The following is a 23,746-nucleotide window of genomic DNA, read 5'->3' on the forward strand; positions in this document are numbered from 1 at the left end:
GGTTTGGAGACTTGAGACTTGAGATTCTGTGCTTTCACACTGGCCGCTCTATTTATTACAGCCCTGTTTATGAAAAGTACTTAGCTGCATCTTGAAGCTTTCAGTAACTGAAATTTTAAATCCAGATGGATCACATCTAATTTAATCTTCTCTTTGGAACAAAACTATTGATTGAACAAATATTGATAAAGAACTAAATCAGAAAAAAACTTACAGAGCAATATGGGTACCAACTCCTGATGTTATTGCTAAAAGTCACAGCTGCAGCTGGCTCTTACAGAGAGGGGTTCACCTTCACTCCACCATGACTGACAACTTCACTGGTTTCTTGTTCCACATCTACACCGAGAAGACAGAGGGGAAGTGAGCAGGGCCAAAGCCAGAGCCACAGGGGTGCATGGACAGCCAGTTTTTCAGAGTCTGGGCACTGCGCTACTGAGACTCCTCCCAGTCAGACTGGGTCACCATCAATAAGGAAAGGATAAAATTAACTTAGCTATTAGAGATGTTTGGCTAATAAATAAAACAGTGGAACAGTTCTGCATAACAGTGGATGCAACTGTAGACAGAGGTATGTTCTGGCTGCTTGCCTGGATGTAAATACTGCATGACTAAAATTATTTGCTTTGCCCAAGCTCAAAAACAATCAATTCAATAGAAACAAGAGAGATTCCATGGAGCTGAGTGTGTATTCAAAGCTGTGAGTCCAGGAATCGTGAACTGTGTGTGTCTTGGGGCACCATTCCTTCCTCCAGCACCCTCCTTCCCCAGGTCCCTGAGTCCCTTTTGGTTGACATCACATCTCATGTTGAAAAAGTACTGGGATCTCAGCGGAGAGCCGTGTGCATCAGGAAGCAGACAGGGAAAGACACAATAAACAGAAGACTTATCCAAAACCAGCGTGTCAGGCCTGCAGCACTGGTCCAACTCGTTTAATGTCTGGCAAAGGAACCACAGTCTGCGGTGTCTGATGAATGTCATGAGTGCCTTGGGTAGGATCCAGATCAGGTCCTCATCCTGTGTCTTTTTTTTGCAGAGAATTACTGCTGACTCCTGGGATTTTCCCTCTGTGGTGAATAGGTCACAATGTCTCTCTGTTACTGCAAAGTAGGAGTTCATAGCTGCTCAATCCACCCAGAACTGGAGCACTGAAGGCACAAAAACAAACAGCAGCCCAGGGGATGAGATGGAGCACAGAAGAAGAAAGTTGGAGAGACAATGCAGTGGGAGGTGTCAGGGAAGAGGTTAAGGGCCAGGATGACTTCGTCAGCAAAGAGAAGCAGCAGTAAAAGGTTTTTACTGTCCCATGGCAGCAGGGAAGGTGTGACGGAGAGCTAAAGAGCCAAGATGGCCTCATCGGAAAGCAACCCCTGCTGACTCACTGACTGAGTCACAGCCTTGCCCAGCCTCTGTTCTTTTTCCAATCAAGGAAACAGCAACTTCCCACAAACTTCTTTAAAGGCTGCCATTTGCTGAGCATTCCCGCACCAAGTTTCCACTCTTGAACAATCCACTGTGCCCTTCCATGTCTGTTACCCAGCAGGAGGCACAATCCTTCAAAGTACACAGTGTCCTGAGGGAGGAAATGGTGATGTGGCCTCTCCAAAGCAGAAAGGGGATTTTCTTCTGATCAGCCCATGCAAGCTGTGCCTCAGAGCCTGGCAAAAGACAGGCTCTCTCAGGAAGGGAGGCAAGGGGAAAATTCAAGCTGGGAGATTTCCATTCTGACACTGAACCTCTGCCCTGCTGGGGAAAATGCTTACCTTCACAGTACCACATTGCTTTGAAAGAGGAGATTGCACACCCTGCTGCTGTTCTTTTAGGGTGGGCAGAAGATGGCCTACAGTGAGAGACACAAAAACTCAGGAATGACAATTGCCTCAAATAAATTCCTCTCTGGATTCAGAAAAAAATCCGTGAAAATCAACAGGTAAGAGTAATGTTACAGATGGAAGAAAGGGGAACCAGACAGCAAAGACTATACATAAGAAGATTTCAAGAATAGGAAAATGACACGGGAAATATGGAAAAAATCTCTACACTGGTAAGGCTAAAAGGGAGTTTTTAAAGTCCATTAGGAACATAAGCAATCTTCATTACACTACAGGCCAAGAAGTAGATGAGAAAAACATTATTAAGGCTCCTAAGAGGCATGAGATCTTTATAAATGTTTTTGTTCTCTTTCAGGACGCAATGTCTTTTGGGATCTTGCCATAATCTCAGAGAATGACCAGCACTTAGGTGAGATCAACACCCTAGAGCACTGGGATAACCAAAGAATGTTAGTCTCCTGGTACAATCCACAAGCAACTATAAAATTGCACTGAGAATATGTGTGGGTACCATAAAGAATTTGGGACCATAACTAAGAGGCTATGCCAGTGACACCAGCAAGGGATTTATTTTTGAGACAGAAGCCTTTAACACAGCAAAATATGTTTATTTGTCTCAGCTCAAAAACTACCTGGAATTTTCTAATCCAGAAAACAACAACCCTGAGAAGGACTCAAGAGTCACCATGGACATGTATCTGGACTCAAGCACCCAAGGTGTGGGTAAAAATGCCAGTGTGGTCCTCAGACAAATAATGATGTAGAAAGCTGGGGGAGAAAAGCGGTTCTATCTCTCTAGTTCATGCTGATGGAGAAGATGCCGAAACTGTTCTTATATTTTTGTTGTTCATAAATTGGATGGGAGCAAGAAAAAGCCCTCAAATAATTGGTTGGAGGAAGGAAACAATCATAAGACTAGAAGAGCCCAGGCTGCTTACCTTATCCAAAGGCAGTGGCAAGCCTAGATTACAAAGTATGTCTGGTGAGAAAACAGGCTTTTAAAATTGCCATAGAAAGGTACAACAGGCACCTATGGTTGGAAACGCAAAAATAAGGTGCAGTTTTAAACTGTGAGGGTAATTAATCACTGGAGGAAATGATCAAAGGAAGTGACTTCTCCTGCTTTTCATGTTTTCCATGCAGTACACAATACCTTTCTATGGGCTGCTACAACCAAATTGCTCAGCAAAGATTAGAGCAGACATGGGAAGAGGGATTTGTTATTGTCTGATTGTTTACACTGTCTGATGACATTTTAATGCATCATCTGGAATATGGGAATTCACACTTGTCACCTTTGCCATTGAACTTGAGTGGTGTTCCCTTCTACATCCATGCTCTTTTTCTTGATGGATCTTTAATCCCTTCCCTTATGTTTGGCTACTCAACTTCAAAAACACAGGGAGAACATCCCTAAATGGCAAAGCAGCCTGGAGCTGGCCAGCCTGGTGGGGCAATAATTACCCACATGCGGAATCAGCCCTGCTTGGGAAAGAGCTACAGGATGTGCCCTGTAGGGACTGAGAGACTGATGGCGACATCGAAGAGTGCAGACATGATCTGAGAATCATTGCTGGATGAAGGCTCCCTGAGCACCTGAGTGGGAAAGAGATCTGTTAGGCCCCAGAGAAAGCATGATGCTAAACTTCTTAGACCTAAACTGAGTCCAAACAACTTAAAGATTGGAAAAAAATCTGTATATTCAGAGATCTTTAAACGCAAAAGCTGTGGGCCTGTGAAGGTTAGGTGCCTCTGGAACAAGACTTTCAGGAGTCTGGTCTCAGGCACCTCTACTCTACCAATATCCATCTTTAGTGTTCAAGTCTTCCAAGGAAACCAAGCCCTGGACTATAAAACACATCTGTAACTACTTGTACTTCACAGTGATACCCACAAGGTGGGGGAAGGAAAGCTGCTTGGGGAATAATTTTGGCCAAAACCACTAGGCCGTTCCTTTGCTATTTAAAGAATCTTCCAATCTGTTCAGAGCAGGGACTGTGCCAGTTTTTAGCACACACAGAATGTTTGCCTTTAACACAACAGCAAGAGAAGTCCCTTTGTTTCTTGAGGTCTGTAATAGAGACTCGATACCTTCTTCCAGATAGCTGTTACAACTGAACAGTAGGCACTGCCTTCAGGACACGTTACTGAGAAAAATACAACATTCCGCTGTACCACGACAGTCAAATTAGTGAAACAGCTCCTCCACAGATCTGTAGTCTAGGAATAACACCCGCTATCATAGGATGATGCACTTATTTCAGGCTTCTGTGATCTATAGCCCAGCAGTACCAAATTCCCAAAGCCAGACTTCTCTGTGATCTTGTGCCTAAACTGCCTGTAGTGGAAGAAATCATAAACCCATTTCACGGGGTGCAGATTGAGGCTTGCAGATGAGAAAGTGCGATGGTGGATACTTGGTTACTGACAGGGGTAGCTATTAGGAAATGACACCCTTGTTATTGTTACTATTTACCCGACTTCGGAGTGAAGCTAAATATTTTTGAAAAACTGCTTAAAATAATTGGTTTCTTTCTATGCTAAAGGCCCACTTCTTCCAAGTGCTTTCTCTGATGGCTTGCTGACCCAAAGGGTGCACTTTCCATCGTTGCTGCATAGCAGCTCCCTGCATGGCAATATCTGTGGGACCTCTTGTGGGCTCTGTTCTAAATTGCATGTTGGCTGCAGAGCGCTAGGGAAAAATGTTTCCGTGTTAATTTGTAGATACATGAAAGAGCCTTTTACTTCACGTAACTTCGTGTGGATTCGCAGAAGTTTGATAGTAAAGTGCAATCTACAGGGAACGGTAAAAACAAGGAAGGAATTGCATTTTAAAGGGGAAATTTAATCCCCGACTGACGCTCGTTCATGCTTTGGCTTCTTTTACAGAGACAGCAGTGAATATAAAATCAAAGAATGGTTAAGACTGGAAGGAGCTTTACAGACGGCCTAGTTTCAGCCCCCTGCCACGGGCAGGGACACCTCCCACTAGTCCAAGTTGCTCAGAGCCGCCATGGCGGACGCGCTCCCGGCCCTCTCTATGGTCCGCGCTCCCGCCGCGGTGCATTGTGGGCGCGTGGCGGACCTATGGCGCCGGTGTAGGGCCTGGTGCGCAGGGTGGAGGCGGCCGCGCTGTAAGTGCCCGGGAGGGCGGCGGGTGGGCGGCCTGGGGGTGCTGCGGGGGGAGCCCTGAGGGGGGAGAGGCGGCCGTGAGGCAAGAGGTGCAGGGGGGAGCTCCCCCAGCGAGGGGACGGGCTGCGGCCCGGCGCTGCGATTCGACACCCCCCCCGGGAGGGCGCAGCCCGGCGAGGCCGAGGCAGTTCAGCTTCAGGCCGGTCACTCTCTCTTGGCCCATAACTCCTGGTAGGCTTTTTCAGGCCCGCGTTTCTGAAACCTCAGAGGTCGGTCTGGCGTTTCCCGAGTGGTTTCAGGTGGGGTTTGGGTCCTTTTAGGGCAAGGTGAACACAGACTGACTTAGTCCTACGAGGAGCGGCTGAGGGAGCTGGGGATGTTTAGCCTGGATTAAAGGTGGCTTAGGGGGATCCTTCTCACTGTCTGCAACCACCTGAAAGGAGGTTATAGCCAGGTGGGGGTCTTCTCCGAGACAATTAGTGACAGGACGAGAGAACACAGTCTTAAGCCACAACAGTGGAGATTCAAGTTGGACATTAGGAGGAATTTCTTCACAGAAAGGGTGAGTAGACATTGAAGTGGGCTGCCCAGGGAGTTGGTGGAGTCACTGTCCCTGGAGATGTTTAAGGAAACACCGAACATGGCATTTAGTGCCATGATTTGGTTGGCAAGGTGGTGATCAGTTGTGGCTTGGACTCCATGATCTCAGAGGTCATTTCCAACCTAATTGATTCTGTGATTCTGTGATATAAGCGAACCAGGGGGACTTGCCAGACAATTTGTTAATGTTTCATGAAACTAATGCAGCCACATTGGATACCGTTCTTCACCTGAATTCATGGATCCATTGTGTTACATATAATTAGCATAGATAAGTTACAAGAGCAAGTGACTTTCTTGCATCATGGGTCTGGCAGAGTCTGTGCCAAGGCAGAGCTAAAATGTCTCACTGAGCTTCAGCTGACTTGCAAGGCATCAGTGAAATGTATCAGCCGTCCTTGATTAACAAGTCAAGCCTAGTTACTGTCTCACTTCTTTTTGGAGATGTTTCTTTCTGCTAATTTTGTTTTCTCAGTGTGTGACCCACTCAGTGGGTCAGTGGCAGTAACTGTGTTCTACCTGATGGGATGTTACTTTCAGCCACTGGTTCTATTGTAATTTTGACACTGAAGTTGTGTGCTTTGTGCTCTCGTTAAAAGTGACTAAATAACAAATAATGTAAGTAGAGCATAAATATTTGTATACCACAAAAGCATACAAAGCAATGTCATGAGTTTTTTCTTTGCTTTTTAATATTTTTAGTAGGTTCTCTTGTCACCCTTCAATGTTCAACATTCTGCTTGGTAGGACTAGTGCCTTTATATTCTCTGCAGGTTTCTGTGTCCTAAATATCTTTAGGCTGTGGTTAGTGGATGTGTATGTCTTGGTGAAGCAGGAATGAGAATCATTTCAGATAGATTTAAGATCATAGAACTATAGAATAACCTGAGTTGGAAGGGACCCACCCTCATCGAAGTCCATCTCCTGTCCCTGCTCAGGACAGCTCCAATAGTCACACCATGTGCCTCAGAGCTTTGTCCAAACACTTCTCAAACTCTGTCAGGCTTGGTGCTGTGACCACTTCCCTGGGGAGCCTGTTCCAGTGCCCACCCACCCTCTGGGTGAAGAACCTTTTCCTGATATCCAATGCAAACATCCCCTGACACACCTTCATGCTGTTACCTCAGTCCTGATGGTGCTGGTTCTGTTACCTCAGTCCTGATGGTGCTGGTTGATCACACAGGGTTTTCTGGCGTTGGTTAACCCCCTCCAACTCTTGGCTGGCATAGTGGTTTGGGATTACAGGGTCTCTGGGTCCCCTCCAGCAGCGCTGAACACAGTGAGTGCTGACAGGGTGTCTGCATGGCTGAGGCTGGCTGAGTTGTTTCACTCCTTTGCCACAGAATAATTGATAGGAGCAGTTTTGCAGCATCAGCCTGTTTGTTTTTTAGGACATGCTGGCAATATGTGAGTTCCTGCAGTTTCTCAGGGAGAGCTGGTTACAACTTCTCCATTTGCCCAAGCTTTTTTATTTACCTTTTGTTTACTAAGGGTGAAGCTGTCAGCCTTGTGCCACCAGAAAAACATTGATCCCAGCCCTTCAGAAGGTGCTGCTGGCCAGCTGGAGCTCTGCACAGGTCGGTCCCAAAGGACTGTGCCCCAGCATTCATAACAGGGTTGTGCCTGCACTGGAAAATGGAGCAGGGCCATGGCCAAGGCTGGAGCGCTCAGGTTTCGTGATCTTCATCAGTGTTTAACAACCAGCACCATCCTGGGCGTGCTGTGCTATGTGTCCACCAACATTTCTGGTGATGGTACCTAGATATGATTTGTGGAATAATGAAGGGATCATTCCCTGCAGGCAGTCATTTTTGACTGCAATTTTTCAGGAGGAGAAAGAGTTCAGTTGCAAGACTGAGCCGCTTGTTTTAAGAATTGGAGACCAGCTCCTGGGCAGTTTTAACTTTACAAAGGTGTCTTCATATTCTTGTTAGAATCTGTGTGTTGTCTTTCAAGCATGTTGGCAAAGATTTTATTTTGAAAATCTAGATAAATTCTGTTCAATTAAAAGCTCCTTAAATTTCAAGGATCAGGAGTCAAGTGATAGCTGGTGTTCTGTGGTGGGACTTGTTACTGCTTTTACAGTTTAGGAGCAAAGTAGCTTCTGATGAATGTCTTTCACTACATGTTTAGTAACAACTGGGTTTATCCCTTGATTGTTTAGGAGTTAAAATGACGACAGCAGCAAGGCCAACGTTTGAACCTGCAAGAGGAGGAAGAGGAAAAGGTGAAGGAGATTTAAGCCAGCTATCCAAACAATATTCCAGCAGAGATCTTCCTTCTCATACTAAAATCAAATACAGGTCAGTATTGGTGTTTTGGGTCTTAGGGCAAAACAGGCTGGGAAAGATATTTTTGTTATGAGTGGTACCTGAAATTTTCATGGTAGATGTTGATGTGTTTGACAGTGAGCAGGGTCTAGAGCTTGTGCAGCAATGCTGAACAAGTGGGCTGAAAGTGAAAGTCTCAAAAGCAGACCTAGGAGATCAAATGCAGTGCAGGTGATTGGAGAGGTTTAGTTTTAGTGGTATTTGTTATTGCTTGTGGACTTGAAACATCAGAAGGAGAATATGAGCATTGGAGACTGAGCACTTTGGGCAGTGGAGTGGAAAGGAAGCCACCGAAAGTGCTGTCACTTGCAGAGCAAGATGGGATGGGAGAAACCAGGTTGAGCATGTCTTAAAAGTGGGAAAACCACGTCATGTTCTTGGCAAAAGACCACTTGGTAATGGCATTAAGAGGAGGCAGGAAAATCACAGAATAGCACTCAGGCAGTAGTATGTATTGGAAGAGCTGATGTTAACCACTGCAGGTGGTTCATGCAGGTCCTATGAGAGGAAATTGCTTTAGCCACCAAGAAAGATAATGTGAGCTTAGGAATATTTTCCTCTGTATGCATTGAAATGCATAAAAATCTTTGTTATCTTTTTGAAAGATTAAATAAAATCTGGAGTCAATGTTATACATAGAATTTCTATTAAATGTGACAACCTAAAAATGTTTGTTTTATCTAACTGATGTTGCTCTTTTCCATGAAATTACTGTCAAGGTTTTACTTCTGTGCTTTTTTGTGTAGATGTTTACCCTGTCACCTCTTCCCTCCTGGCCCTTTGGTTTTTAAGAATACATATTCATAAGGGAGTTGGAGTGTTTTGGAGAATACCAAAATCAACAGCACAAAAAGTGCTGTCAAATGTGTTTTACTGGTGCTTTGTATTTTAAACAAAAATAGGATTTGGAACACCAGTCTGTTGCTTTGAAAGAAGTGTGTAGGGACAGGTATATACAGGAATAAACAATGTATGTTTTAACAAATCTATCTGTGTGAGAGGGAGAGATGGAGGGAGCATTAAGTGTCTTCTGTTCTTTTTTCCAAATACCTAATACAAAGTTGTCTTTGTTAAATTGCCAGGACTGCATCATTGCTGGAAAAGTTCAGTGTTTCAGTCCCAGTCATGTTCGCCTGAATGACACAGGGTTTGGGGGGATTTTGCAGCTCTAACAGGAATTCCAAGTTCAGGTTTTTAATTACAAAAGCAAATTAAATACTTCATCATAAAGACAGACTGTGCACACAATGTGTTTATAATGGCTCAAGTCTGGGTTTCATCCAGGCACTCTTATTTCCAGCACTAGGTTCACAGAGAGGTGAAAGGAATTACTGCTTCTTTTTATTCCTTAGTTCTTTTCAAGATTTCCACAGTAATTTCAGCACTCTCTAGGTGGAACTTGGTGTGACTCAGATATACATAGTTCATTGCTTTTGGTCAATGTGTTATATAAAAGAGGGACAAACATGTTTCAAGACGTTTCACTAAAGCTCGTGTTTTGCTTCTTCTCCCAACCTTTTTTTTAGTGGTCATGGTCTATGGAGGTTTATGAAAAGGATGTTCTAGTCTTGTTCTTGTCTGTAAGCTTCAGAGACTGGGTTTGCAGCAGCAACTTCGGGGAAGAAAATGGTGAAGAAAGGTCACTGTAGTGCTGTTCACTCCAGGATTTATTGGCCTCCTTGGAAAAATTGCTCCCAGATGCAGACTGTCAAAATTCAGGCTTTCTTTCCCCCTTGTTTTTTATTTTAGACAGACCACTCAGGATGCTCCTGAAGAGGTGCGTAACCGTGATTTCAGAAGGGAGCTGGAGGAGAGAGAACGTGTCGCTGCAAGAGAGAAGAACAGAGACAGACCAACCAGAGGTAAAAACAGAGAAACAAAAATCTGAAAGGCTTTGTGTGACACTGCTCTTGCATGAAGCTTAGTGTTGTAAGAAGTTTGCAGGTTACAGACAGCATGTCATGGGAGTAGAATTTAGGGTATTGGTCTGATAGTTCAGAGCTGTTGACCTGCAAGGGAATGTCTACTGGCTTTCATTCTGGCTTCATGCTAGCAGGAATCTAGGCCAGCCAGTAGAAAAGCCTAGGCCATCATGCAGGCCAGCTGATACAGTGTGGTTGTAATGAATTGGCAACAAGTATGTACAGCTAATAAAGGGCTTTTTCTTGTACTTGGACAAGCGAGACAGGAAGGAGAAGGGGGAGTGACTCATCTTCTGGTGTTCACAGCACCAGTGTAACAATAAATCTGTTTTGAAAGTACACAGTTCTGTTCAGATACAGGGAAGTAATAATTAAAATCAAAAAGCATCTTGAGAAATACTCATTTTTAGCACTAAGCTTGGCATACTTTAAGCACTTTAGGTGTAAAAGTATTGCATGGCTTTCAAATTTCAAGTTTTGGTTTGGGCAAAAGTAGCCAAGAGTAATGCTTTGGGGTGATCCTAAATGGGAATCCTCCAGTTGGATATATAGAATAAGGATATTTTTTCCACAGCTATTTCTTCTGCTATTGTTTCTGTCTCAAATAATGACTTAAAAAAATTCTGGAGGCCAAATCGTAAGTTTGGGATGTTATCACTTCTCTTGAGGATATCTACAGGGGAGGAATCAGCATGGGCATTAAGACTGAGAAGTGAGGGAAAAGTGAGCATAAGCTTGTTTCTCTTACTGTAATGCAAGACAAATATTTTGTGAAGATTTTTGCTTTCTGACATTAGATGCTGTTAAATGAAGTGACTTACTTTAAACTCTTCTGCCACAGAACATACAACATCATCTTCTGTGTCTAAGAAGCCTCGGCTAGACCAGATTCCTGCAGCAAATCTTGATGCAGATGATCCGCTTACGGATGTATGTATCTTTTGTCTGTCTTCTTTCCTTTTATTGTCCTGCCTTCAGGATTTGCTCTTAATGGAATATGTAGTTTTACATTTGCTAAAGATTTAAGACAGGTTCCTTTTACAGTTTCTGTACTGTGGTGAAAGTCCAGAGCGGTTCAGAGGATTCTGGTCCGTGCTGTTCTTGGAAAGCACACAAAAACTAGGGAACTGTAAATACCACTTAAAGTGTGGGTAATGGGTGACTTTTTTGTCCACTACTGGGTTAGTTAGAATTCCTCAAAGGTAGAACTGCTGGGATATATGCAAATGACTGTCTACATGAGCAAAAGATGCTTACCCTTGGCTCTTTTCCTCATGCTGACATCTAGGACCTAGGTCAAAGGTTTGACAATAAGATCAGGGTTTTTTAATCCTGTGATACTGGGTCCCAGCAGTATTGGATGGAGTATTCAGGCACAATGTTGTAATGACTTATGTCACAGTGATTAGAGAGTGTTTGAGGATGGCCATTCTCTAGGGTCTGTCAGTTACAATGCATTTTTAATTGCAGTCATCCTGAAAGCACAAACATATTTTTGTCTTGACTTTACTATACAAGAGCAAACAAACCATTTGTGTTGTGTTTTCTGCTACTACAAGCATCTACGTGCTTCAGAAATCAGCAAATAACAGCCTTAGCTGGGCAGACCAGGATTGTTTTTATTAAATGAAATGAATGAGCTGATTTTTACTTCTGTTTGTTGCTATTAGGAAGATGATGAAGATGAGGACTTGGAAGACAGTGATGATGATGACACTGCAGCACTTTTGGCTGAACTGGAAAAAATCAAGAAAGAACGAGCTGAGGAACAGGCTCGAAAGGTAAAATCTCACCTGTTTAAGAGCACCTGGTTTTTTTTGTAAACTGGTGTTTATTAAAACTGGTGTGCCTTAAGTACTTAGGGCAGGTAAGAACAGTGCCGTTCAAGTATGATGTATTTGTTCTTCTATCTAATAATTGTCAAGAATATAGATATACTGAATGTTTTACTCACTGAAACATTTTATTCTCTTCTCCTACAGTTTGTAGAGGCAGTCAGTCAAGATAATCTTGCTTTTCATATGCAAGTCATCTGAAGACAGCTATCCTGCCAAATTGTATAGGTGGCATTAGTGAGCTGCATACTATCCAGTGTAATTTAATTTGTTAATTAGCTTCTATGAAACAAAAAAGTTATTTCTGAAATAAAGATATGTGCTTTTTGATGCTGCTTCTTATGGCTGCAGGTTTTATATAGTAGTTATTTTTCGTAGAATTGGTGCTGTGTTGCCTTGACAAGGAGCACCAGTTTTAACTGTAAGACCAAAACTATTTCCATGTGGTTATACACAGGCAAATTCATTTGAAAAATGTCTCTGCAAAAACGAACAATAATACAGCAGTCTTTTCAGAACTGGGAAACTCAATGCATATGTAGCTTTCACACCTCCCTATAATCTCTGTACAGACAGAAACACCATTTTCTGCCCTTGAAAGGGGAGTGAAGTCCCTGTAGTTACAGATGTTTTCCTGTGAGTGGGATTAAAACCTTAGCTTTTGGCTCCTTTGTGTAAGAGAGACTGTTGGGCTGGAGTGCATTAGCAAAATCCCTGATTGATTAATGGACTTCCTGGGACTTTTTCTGTCAACACAGACACACTAGTCTGTGTTGTCAAATTGATCAGGATTTAGAATTGTATTGGTTACTGGCTATAACATTGTATTGCAATAGAGTTTAGAGTCCAGGTATTTAAACTTCACTGCTGAAACACTCGGTCTTTATGGGTGCAACAGAAGTGGATACGTGTAGCATTCCCTCATCTACTTTTACCAAGTGCTTTCTTTTTTTGAACAGGGCTTAAATCATCTTAGTGCATTTGTAAAATGTTGCTTCCTTCAGCTGGAGTAGTTTTGTACATTTTTATAAGTATATTCTCCTTTAGAGTAAACCAAAACAAAACAAAGACCCCAAAGCAAACAAACAAAAAAAAAAATCTGTCAGAAAACCAAGCCACCTGTCACCTTTTTATAAAGTAATCTGAGATGTTTTTTAGAACATGCTGAATAAACACATTAAATGCTGAACAGGAGGCTAATCAAAGGCTGCTCTGTCAACTTAATGTTTTGAAGCCACTGAACTACCCCTGACCTTTCCTGTAGCTTAACACACACATTCATAGTTTAGTGTTTTTCATGAATGCTTAGTTGGCAGTGAACAGGGCGTAGCTTCTAGCAGACACTAGAAAGACCTAGGAGCGAATAATGTTTTAATTGCTGTAGGCAACAATGTAGTGCATGCCTGTTCTTGCCTAAAAATATAGAAATGTACCTTTAGAATCAACAAGGCCTGTAAAAACCAGTGCGCTCTGCAATTTTGGACTTAAGTAGTACAGAAGGCTAAAAGCTGTACCACACTGCTTCAGTGCAGAAATTTTGCTGTAGAAGACTGTTGATACTTGATTCTCCATCTGGCCTGCGAGTGGTCTCATGCATTAAAGTATGTCTGAAGACATGTCTCGTCTCTTTATCTGGGCATTTGAGGCACATCACTCAGAAATGAAATTGTCTTTTGCGGTAACAACATGGTGAAAATGACTTAAAAACACTGGTAACAATTCTTCCATGTATTCCTGTGTGAAATGTACAAAGCTACAAATAAGGTGTATCCATGGGTAGGGAAGACTTTGACTTCAGCTGTCCTTGCACAGTGCTTAAAATGAAGGCTTAGGTCCGTGTGGATTTTTCGTTTTGCCTGATAGTTGAAATTATATATCTCGATTAAACAGCATGACTTGTCACATTTCAGTGTAGAGAACTTGCATTAGAAAAATAATGGTAGTAAATTGCAGCTCAGACAACCAAGTGCGTGCTTCTCTTTTCATGTGTGGAAAGTAAGAATCTCCATGAAATTCTAATTTTGTCACTAGAGGGTGCTAAAAGCCATGAAGTATTTAGGGATAGCACTTGTTTTATTTTCCTTTCTTAACTGGTATTATGTTTTACCATCATGGACATTCTCCTTCCCCCAGAAGCAGAGTTTGTAATGTCCAATGCTATGTGCATACTCAATATTTACATGTTTACATGAAATGAACATTTGTTTCTTCCTAAAAATTAGTATGTTATTTATTTGCAATAGTGCCCACTATTGCACACTCACTGTCTAGACCTACACTATTCATCCTTTCACTGGTTGGTGGCAGGTAGGCTCTCTTTAAAACTGGCATCTTCAGTAAATAAAGGGTGCTCTACAGATTCTTAAAATTTTATTTTATTGGGGGTTTTTGAGAGTAGGAAACTCTATGTTGATGAAAAAAGTAAAAACCAGGGTGGGGCTCAGTCTTGGAAAGAGTCTTTTAAACGTAAGTAAGGGTCTCCTTCAGAAAGATTGCTTATGTGTGTTGACTTTAAGTGGTACAGTCTGTTTAGATTATGCCTTGTTTTCTATGGCATTGAAATAAGGTGGTACTGACAAAGGATTTTATAGTAAATATATATATATATAAATATATATATTTATGTAAATATATATATTTATATATTTTATATATATTTTTATATAAATATATATATAAATTCCTTTTCCGTTCAGATATGGGGGATTTCATACAGCTATGTATTGCAAGCCGTAATTTAAACATAATTTTGTAAGTAACCTTGTATTAATCAGTCAGCTGACGTCAGGATAACATCTCATGTGAAGTCTTAATTGTGTACTTGCTGTTAATCCTAATCCATGTACAGGAATGCTTTATCTGCTGAAATGCTGCTGTCCATAGCAGGCAGTGTGGGTAAACCAGTGTCCAAGCAGAGGGAAACTGCAGAGTGAATGCCTGTTCTCTCTTCACTCTGCAGGTCATTCTTGAATCTCGTTGTTATATGGACAGATTAATGTATCTTTTCTTCTCATCTTCTTGGACCATTCCAGGGTCTTAATAAGATTAAGTGGGTAAAATAAGTAATATATCCTGAATCTGTGCGATATGTAATTTTCCCCAGATACTTTAGTTATTTTGATTTATTAAAATGCTAGTCCAATTATTTCTGAGACTTCAGCTAGAGTAAACTGTATTTTTGTTAACTCTTTTCACTCGTCACTTTGGTGTCCATTACTTACATTGCCATGAAAGGAGGACTGCTCCTTTCAAAATGCATATCTGGTGAGACAGCAGTTAAAAAGGAAATATGAGAATCTGCTTTTTTCAGGTCATTGTGTTCTCTGTTGACTGCCCTTATGTGGTAATACCAATTTCCGTAGAAATCCTCTAAATCTAATTTTGACAATGTTAGTTGTAAGAGGTTGTAATAGTTTGCCAGCCAAATAAGCAATTCTTCTCAAAGCTTAACTTCTCAAAATGCTTAAATTCTCTTGAATTATGTAGAATCATTAAACAAATACCATGAATGTTTTTTAAAAACTGAGCATGGGAGTCCTGACTTTTTTCACACCACCCACAATTGTAATCTAAGGTTGTTTCTAGTAGACGCTAAACTAACCAGGAAATTCTAGTTTTGAAAGCCTTTTCTGTGGAATAATTCTAGGTCTTTATAAAACTGTACAAATGCTGGGTCTGTGTCTGTGTTAACCGTCCATGGATAGGCTTCATGTAAGCATTTCAGTGTTCTAAATTCAGCTTTACAACGCTCTTGATTTTCAATTTGCAAGTGCTTCCTTAAAAGGTAAATTGAAATAATTAAAAACAAACTTCAAATCAGTGAGCAGCTGAATGTACAAGTGCAGTTCCAGCAAAGCTGTTTGAACATCCAGTCATTTTTTGCCCAGTTGAAGGCAGACTTAAAGTTTTTGATATGTTTTCTTAACAGTTTTATTTCAGCAAATGTTTCTCTGTAACTAAATATATTACTTTACCAGTGGTCACAGTAGATCTTAGCTCTGCCCTGTGTCTTAGCCGTGTCACAGGCATTCAAATAAAACATCAGAAAATGAGTCTTGATAAATATTAACCTTTTCCCTTAAATCTTAAGGGTCTGACTAAAACTAGAATATGAAATTGGTGATATAAGACAGAATTTCAGTAAAGAGGCAAAAGCAGTTTCATTCAGTTATTTGAATCGCTGTGTTGCACAGAGTTAGTAATTTGCACAGGATCAAATAACTGGGGTGAATCTCTGCATTACTGAGTTTCATTCCCTGCTGCTAAGGGCAGGGCTGTCACAGTGTGTCATTCAAAAATTAGCATTCAAATCAGGTTATGTGATTTTTTTATTTTTTTTCAGCCTTCAGTGAAATGTGGGTATTTCAGGTTTCCTTTCAGCTACTCAACATCTATGAAAACAAAGTAGGGTAACTGACTTTATTACAATGGAGTAGTTTCAGGAATTTCAGCACTTTCTGTAAAAGTAATCTTGCTCTGTGCTAAGGGTAGGGACTATACTAAAAAAAAATAACCATAGTAACAGTACTGTTTGTCTTTCCTTTGCTGTCAGAAACAAACATGCCCAGGGACTGTTAAATCTTAAAGCAAGATAAGGAATAATTGTTTAGTTAAGGTTAATATAGTTCTGTCCACTTTTTTCCCCCAGCTGTGCTGCTGCATGGTGAGTGCAGTTGTGCAGCAAAGGCTTGCTGTTAGATCTAATTTACATAGCAGCATGCCTGTCTGCTTGCTCAGGGTATGGGGCTCCCTCTGCCAGTCCAGTTGTATTCCCCACCCCACAATATTCGTGTATTGTTGCCTCTGCCCCTAACACGGTGGTTACAACGTGGCTGATGTCTGATGGATCTCTGCAGAGAGTTGGTGCAGCACACTGCCTCTGAACAGCACAGCGTTGCTGGCTGTAGTGAGGGAATAATCCATAGCATGTTTTTTGCTGAAATGGCTTAGGAAGAGTGTTATAAACCACCTCGTGTTGTGGAACAGAAAGGCAGGCAAAGAGGCATTATTTTAGAAAGGGTGGAGTGAATACAGATGTATTGTTTTCCCCCTTAGGCTTTTCTTCTGTTGTGGGTTTGTTGTATTCGTAGTGCTGTAGCTTAATAAGCCTTTGTTCCACCACACACAAGAACAACGGAGGCACTAGGAGCTGCTTATTTTGTGAACAGCTGTGCTAGACTGTGCCTCAGAGGTGTGAAGCTCAGACAGCTATGAAAGTTATGTCTGGTCTGTTTGATCTGATACAACCCATGCTCCAGCGCCTGCAGTGTCCCAGCTTTCAGTGGAGGAGTGGGCAGTGGAAGATTTATGTGGAAAATTATGAAACATAATGAAAACCTCTTTTGGCTGGAAATGAGGGATTTTGTATCTCTGGCCAAAATATATCACTTAGCTTAAGTGTAAATGTCAACTTTACAACGCTGTGAATTACACCTAGTATTTTCTCCACGTCATGTCTCTAAGATACAAAACTTAGTAAATTATCGTTTTGGTGTTTTTTTTTCTTGAATACCTTCTTTGGGAGATTTTAGTGAAGCTAAATAATGCAAAAAAGATCTTTGAGACCAGTCTTTAGAATTATCCTGTTTCCTGAAAATCGTAGCAAATATGTTGAAATGTCATCCAACCTAGAACAGCTTTGAACAACTGAATTCCATAAATAAATTACCATATGTGCCGAGTCTTCTTTGTAAAGTGAGTAAAACTGGTGATGCCTTGGTCAACAGATCTGCTTCCTTCTGTTCTGAAAAATATATCTGTTTCTGCTATTATGAGCCTCAAAAATATCCCAGAGACAGAGGAACTAACTAAAACTTTTATTTGAATAAAAGGGAGAGTTCACTAGACAATCCCCAGTGAGGTCTCTCCACTTGATAGAGGTCGCAGCATCTTTTATCCCCTTGCCTGAAACCCAGGTCCCTCCGTTTCCCCAGTGGCTGAGGTACTCCAGGATGACAGGCTTTCTGACACCCCTGCAATGTGTCCCCCATTCCATGGTCATTAGGGAAGAGGTCCCTAGCATTTTCAAAATGGAGGTTTACTGATCCTTTGCTGTTGATAGATCCCCTTGTTTCTGGGGAAACTGCACCTTTCTGTGACTGACAACTGAACAACCTGTAACTTGTTGCTTCCCACCACCAAATGCGACCGCACTACAAACTTTGCAAGAACACCTATTTATTCCTAATACTTCTTTGCTTTCCCACTCTAAATCTGTTGATTTTTAATGACAAAGATAAGCTTATGCAGTTTGTTAGTACTTAGTTGTTCTGCCTCTGCAGGTCTAAAAGACAGCAGAGCTGTGTTTGTTACCAGAGCTGAGAAGCAGTGAAGGGCCACACAAAGTGCCCATGGGCTCTGCAGCATCTCCTACTGCAAATATGGAAAACTTTTTTTTCTGTATTTTCTGAATTTTTTCTGTAATTGTTGTCACTATAAAATGACATTTGACAGTTTCTGTTAATGTTATGTTCCTAATTGTTTTTATTAATTTAATAGGTGCAAAAGTAAAATGTAATCGTATGAAATTCCCAAGATTGCCCCTATCACTTCTTTCAATTATAAGGCAGTTTTTGCCACCCTCCAGTCCTCTGCAATTGTAATTCACTTAAGTCAATGCAATATTTTGCTAGCAATAGCCAGCTTTAGACAGAATTCAGTTGAGCCTGAAAGGCCAAGTTGTTGGGGCCAATGTACAGGTTATGTATCCCAGCCTCCATGGTCGTGCCGTGGAGATGCAGTCAGTAGAGCCTGGAGTGTCGCTGGTCTCCTGTGTGAGTAGTTTAGTATGAGCAGAAGGCCCGTCTTGACTTCATATTGTATCCTCTTGACCTCTGCCGAGATGTGAGCTCAGGTGCCTATGGGCCCATGTCTAGCTGTAGGTGTCTTAACCCAGACCTCAGTCCCTCTTTTGGTCTTATACAGTTGCCTGTAGTGTAATACTTCTTGAAAGTGTTATTTCAGTTTTGGTTGTTTTTTTCTATCACCACATTTTATCACTTCAGTTTGATAATGCTTTTCTTTGTTGTCAGGAAGTAAGCTATGTCAGGCTAATTGAGGCTGAAGGATATTACATGGGTTATGTCAAGCAGATAGAAGTTAGGATGAAGTGTAACATGCCTTTTAAAAATCTTATTATAGGAAATTTGAGTGTGCATCTTTATGTAATAAGAACACTGGAGTACTGTATGCATATTTTTTATGATTCTTAATATTGGCTTTATAATTCCCTAGTGATTCTCAATGTTTACAATTCAAATGACTGAGTGCTTTTCACTTCTCTTCATGCAGGGTAGAGAGTGCTGGAAGCATCAGCTTTGTAGGAACTGTTGAGATTAAATCCAAAATGGGGGAAGGGAGGGAAGAAGAACTGTAATTCCCAGCAAAAGGTGCTGGCTGACTCCAGTTGACCTTTGATCATTAAAAAACCACTGTGTGTGGAGAGCATTGTAGTTCTGTATTTGTCAGTGGTGTGTGGATGCATTTTTATGCATCATAAAAACCCAGTCTAAGACAGTAATGTCTGCCCCAGATAAAGTAATGTGTGATGCAGAGGTTTAGTAACTTTGGGTCGCGGCTGAGGTTACTGTCTTGGAAGTTTGAGGGCAAGACTGTGCTGTGCTCTACATGCCACCTTCAGAAGAGTTCACCTGGAGTTCAGTTCTGAAATGGAAAACTGCCGTGTCTGTTTGCATGTATAGGACTTGGAAGAAGTTCTTTCCACAGAAGCATTTTTCAACAGAGGACTATTATTTTCTTACAATGGTCTTATTAGTGCTACCTTCTCTCGAGTATGAATTTTTGGTATGCAGCTTTCTTATTTGCTTTCAAGGTTTGTCTCAGGCTGCTTGTGTTTTCAGAGTCTCACTTTTAATGGAGCATTGAAGATTAAAGTTAATGATGCAGAGCCCACCTCACTTTGGACAACAGAGAGAACACTTCACATACTTGCTTCCTGTTGTAAATTTGCTTAATGGTCTTAAAGAGAATGTGATCACCTCCCAGGAGACACCTGAAGATCAATATTGGGTTTTTCGCTCATACCAGTATCCTAGATTTTGCTTGGTTTCAAATCAATGCTTTGCATGCATGAGCTGTACAATAGTCTGAGCGCTGCTGGACTTCTGGTGGGAAGACATGACACAGAGGGCAGTAAATTGTATTTCACTGCTGTTGGCTCCTCCATGTTACACGGAAAGAAGATGGTAAATCAAAGGTTGACATACTGTGCAGAGAAGCTGCATACATTTCTTGTCTCTTATTCACAGAGAAAAGTATAATGTGAGTTTATATTTCAAATATGGGGAGAAATTGTTGTTCCATATAAAATATTTTTGCTCTCTGTGTTTCCTTATTTACTGTGGTGGTAATAACTGAAGTTGGAATGCAAACGTTGGATTTAGAGCTATGCTGGAAAATGAAAACTTTAGTTGATGTATGTTAATAACTTTTAACTGCTGTGGTTTGTGTTAAAGCTCCATGGATACAGCAGCAAAGGCAAGTTTTGCCTATGCATGTGGTTTAATAAGGGCATTACAGTGCTTGTCCTGAAGCTGTGCCCTGGTTTTAAGCAATATGCCCTTTTGGGGAGCTTTTGTCATCCCACTGGCAATTAATTGCAGCTGGTTCTACATTTTATTTCTGAGAAGCAGTGTAATGGTGGGTGTTTTTTCATAACTAAAACTTGAGTAGATTTTGGAAGGTAAAATCTTTACCAGTGATCCTGCATCATCTGGTATTCATAAGTATGTGAAATCCGTGGTGTTCTTAGGACAGTTGAAGTATTTTAAAAGAAAATTTCATAGAATCATGAAATGGTTTGAGTTGTAAGGGACCTTAAAGATCATCTAGTTCCAACCCCCCTGCCATGGGCAGGGGCACCTTCCACTAGACCAGGTTGCTTACAGCTCCATCCAGCCTGGCCTTGAACACTTCTAGGGATGGGGCATCCATCCAGAATTTCACATACCTGATCAATTTAATTGAAAAATATTGTAAGTTGTAGATAGTAATAAATCACTTAGTATTGATTAAATATTTAAAGCTAGAGAGCTCTGGCTAGCATCAGCCTCGAGTTCAGCACTTAAACCTAATAAACACTTGCATCAAGGAAATTGTTTCCTCTTTTGGGATCCTGTAAAAGTCCTCAGGCATGAATTTTCTGCAGTTCAGAAAAAAACCCTCACCAATCTTATGATCTCTTTGCCTTTAATTTATATAATTTTTAAAAGCCCTGGTTTGATTCTCCTGCAGTGCTAATGAGACTTCATTTTTTAACTAGAATGTCTTCAGACCTGGTTAGTCATCCAAATTTAAATTTTTCTTTTTCCTTCTGCTTCTTTCATCAGGGATCACTCCCGGCAGTATTTGTGAAAGCTTGTGGAAAAATACGGTGACATAAAATGAATATTACACATCAATTCTGAAGTCTGTGAACATTTAAGTCACTAGATATGTTAATAGAGCTTGGAAGCATGGGCAGTGAAATTACTTTGTGTTGCTTGTAGTGCATTGCTTCACTTAGGCTTAAGTTACAAGCATTTGACAGTACAAGGAGAAGAAAATTTTTCTGCTCCTTAATATTGGAACTCTTAAATAGTCTTATGACATCTTTTGTTCAGTTTCACCGAGGAATTCTCAATATCCTTTTTAATTGGTCCCGAGGGAAGTTTTAGTTGTGAAACCCAAACAGCTGCTGAAAACAGAGAAGTTTCAACATGCTGTAAGGTTTCTTCTACCTAGTGAATATTGTATGATGTACTTTGTTTTCTCATGAGGATAAAGAAAGTCTTTTAAGCTGTATACAATTTTTAATAAATATGTAAATGGTAAAGCTAGAATTTAAATGAATATTTGATAGGGCATCACAGCTAAGTAGAGCAGATATGAGTGTTTGACAGTTTATTAGCAAAGTTAGGCTCTTTAGAGTATCTCCGCTTCTATCCTCATAAGCAAGTGCCAGACACTCTGAAAAGTCTGAGCTAGAAATTAAAGCTCCATCTGTGCAAGTGTTCACAATTAAATAATTATTATCTCTACCAGCTAGAGGAGAAAAGCAGCGTAGAAAAGTAATATATCCTCTTCTGGTTCTCAGGAACAAGAGCAAAAGGCTGAAGAAGAAAGAATTAGGATGGAGAACATTCTGAGTGGTAACCCACTGCTGAACCTTACCGGCCCAGCACAGCCTCAGGCAAACTTCAAAGTGAAGAGGAGGTACTGTGCAGTTTGTTTCCTGATACCAATCCCCTTGCTCCCTCTCTCTATTCAGTCAGAAAATGTTATCACTGCTACTAGTTTTTGTTTCCTTCCTCGGATCTTGTCACCAGCAGTGTAATGTAGGATTGGGATAGTGATGCAGGTAGTGATTGTCTTGTGCCTATTAAAATTAGTAAATACCAGCCTTTTTCTCAACACGGTTCTTGTTTGCAGGTATTCCAGTTACTGTTGGATTTATCAAAAATTAGGCCCATGAGATTAAAGGGGTTTTTTCTGCTCTGTTCAAATTGTCATTAATTTCTGTAAAGATAACCTTTAATCTACTAATACTCACCTTGCTTCTAACTCATGAGTATGTAGGAGATGCCTTAGAATAGAAAAATAGATCTTCTTTTCTGAAAGATTAAAATCTAGTCCTACTGACTAGTTGTTCTTTAAATAGGAGCATCAAACTCCATTTATATGTTTTTTGTAAATTGCACCTAATTTTCATACAAACTTACTGAAGTTAAAAACTTTTGTTTTCAGGTGGGATGATGACGTTGTCTTCAAGAATTGTGCCAAGGGGATAGACGAAACAAAAAAGGACAAAAGATTCGTGAATGATACTCTGCGATCAGAATTTCACAAAAAGTTCATGGAAAAATATATCAAGTAGTACAGTTTTATCTGGAGTGGTGCAGAAGGACTTGGAAGGTCATGATCGTTTCCTCCCTTCCCCTCAGAATTTAAGTCTGAATATTTGGTCATGGATTCCCAAATGATTTTCCAAGATCATCAGCATCTTCACAATTAGTAATTGCTATGTATCTAGAGTTTTTATTTCTGCATTATGTGTTTTCCTTTTCAGTTTTAGTTAAACCAGTTTGTGTTTCAGGAATGTTTTTATGTTCATGTGTGCTTACTTTTACTGGCCACCTTGTAAATGGTAGAAGAGAGAAGCTGGTTTGCAATAAACACTGCTGATCATTTAAATTGCTTTCCAAAATGCCCTGTATTTGTAGTGATTGTGTTTCGTAACTTGCACAATGTAGATAAATGTCAATATTATCAAAGATGGGGACAAGCCGGGTATGGTAAGCAGTGTGAACTGAAAAGAGCTATACTTGCTTTAGCAAACTAGACTTCCTCTTAATAGCTAGTTGGAAACTTAATCTTCGGGGTTTGTTTCTTCCTACAGTCAAGCAAGTTAAGATTTGGCAGGATAGCTCCAAGTTCTTAGCAGCTTTCCTGCTTTTTGGGCTCTCTTGTCTCAGTACATCTGGAGCAATGCTGTGTAATGCCAAGGGGAGCCTTGAACGGAGAATGCTCTGTGGAACTATAGGTTTTTTTCCCTCCTTAATAAACCACTGCAGTGCTCAATCCCTCAGCCACAACCCCGTGGCCACAAGGTTCAGTCTGTGTGTGTGTGTGTCCTTCAGTGGTAATAACAGCGCTGACAGAAACTTGCAAGTGTTCTTATCAAACAAGTGATCTCAAGATACCATAGTACACTTTATTCCTTAAATGTCCATTTTAGCACTTAACTGGACAGTATAAAATATGAATGACTGCAAAAAAAATTTCAACTGTGAAGGGCTTTATTTTTTTCTACTCTTCTGTCATCTTCACTTGCATTTGAAATCTTGGCCAAGTGGTGCACTGGATATGAACATAACTTTTTCAAACCGTAGTAGTAACCTCTCTGCCTAGGGGGTTACAGTGGCAGAACTTGTGTGTTTATGCAAAATTCTAGCCCTTTTCCTTGCCTATGTTATGCTCAGTCAAGTTCATTCTTACAGACACTGTGGTTTAGTATTTTCAAGCTCTTAATTTGAAAACGTATTTGATTTTCTTTTTAAGAGAGTAAATGAGAGAGCACAATGTTTTAGATTTTTGTT

The 23,746-nt window shown here is 40.8% G+C and overlaps 1 protein-coding gene across 1 annotated transcript; it reads left to right on the forward strand.

The window, feature by feature from the left end:
- The first annotated feature begins 4,880 nt into the window (after nucleotides 1-4,880).
- CWC15 (CWC15 spliceosome associated protein homolog) lies at nucleotides 4,881-22,854 on the forward strand. The gene is made up of 7 exons (XM_017816064.1): nucleotides 4,881-4,966; nucleotides 7,729-7,867; nucleotides 9,644-9,756; nucleotides 10,658-10,746; nucleotides 11,487-11,597; nucleotides 21,745-21,863; nucleotides 22,395-22,854. Exons 2-7 carry the CDS (start codon nucleotides 7,737-7,739, stop codon nucleotides 22,522-22,524), a joined length of 693 nt encoding a protein of 230 aa, XP_017671553.1. The 5' UTR covers nucleotides 4,881-4,966; nucleotides 7,729-7,736; the 3' UTR covers nucleotides 22,525-22,854.
- Nucleotides 22,855-23,746: the final 892 nt, after the last annotated feature.

The sequence above is a fragment of the Lepidothrix coronata genome, unplaced genomic scaffold, assembly GCF_001604755.1.
Source record: "Lepidothrix coronata isolate B3197 unplaced genomic scaffold, Lepidothrix_coronata-1.0 Scaffold53, whole genome shotgun sequence".
NCBI classification, from domain to species: Eukaryota; Metazoa; Chordata; class Aves; order Passeriformes; family Pipridae; genus Lepidothrix; species Lepidothrix coronata.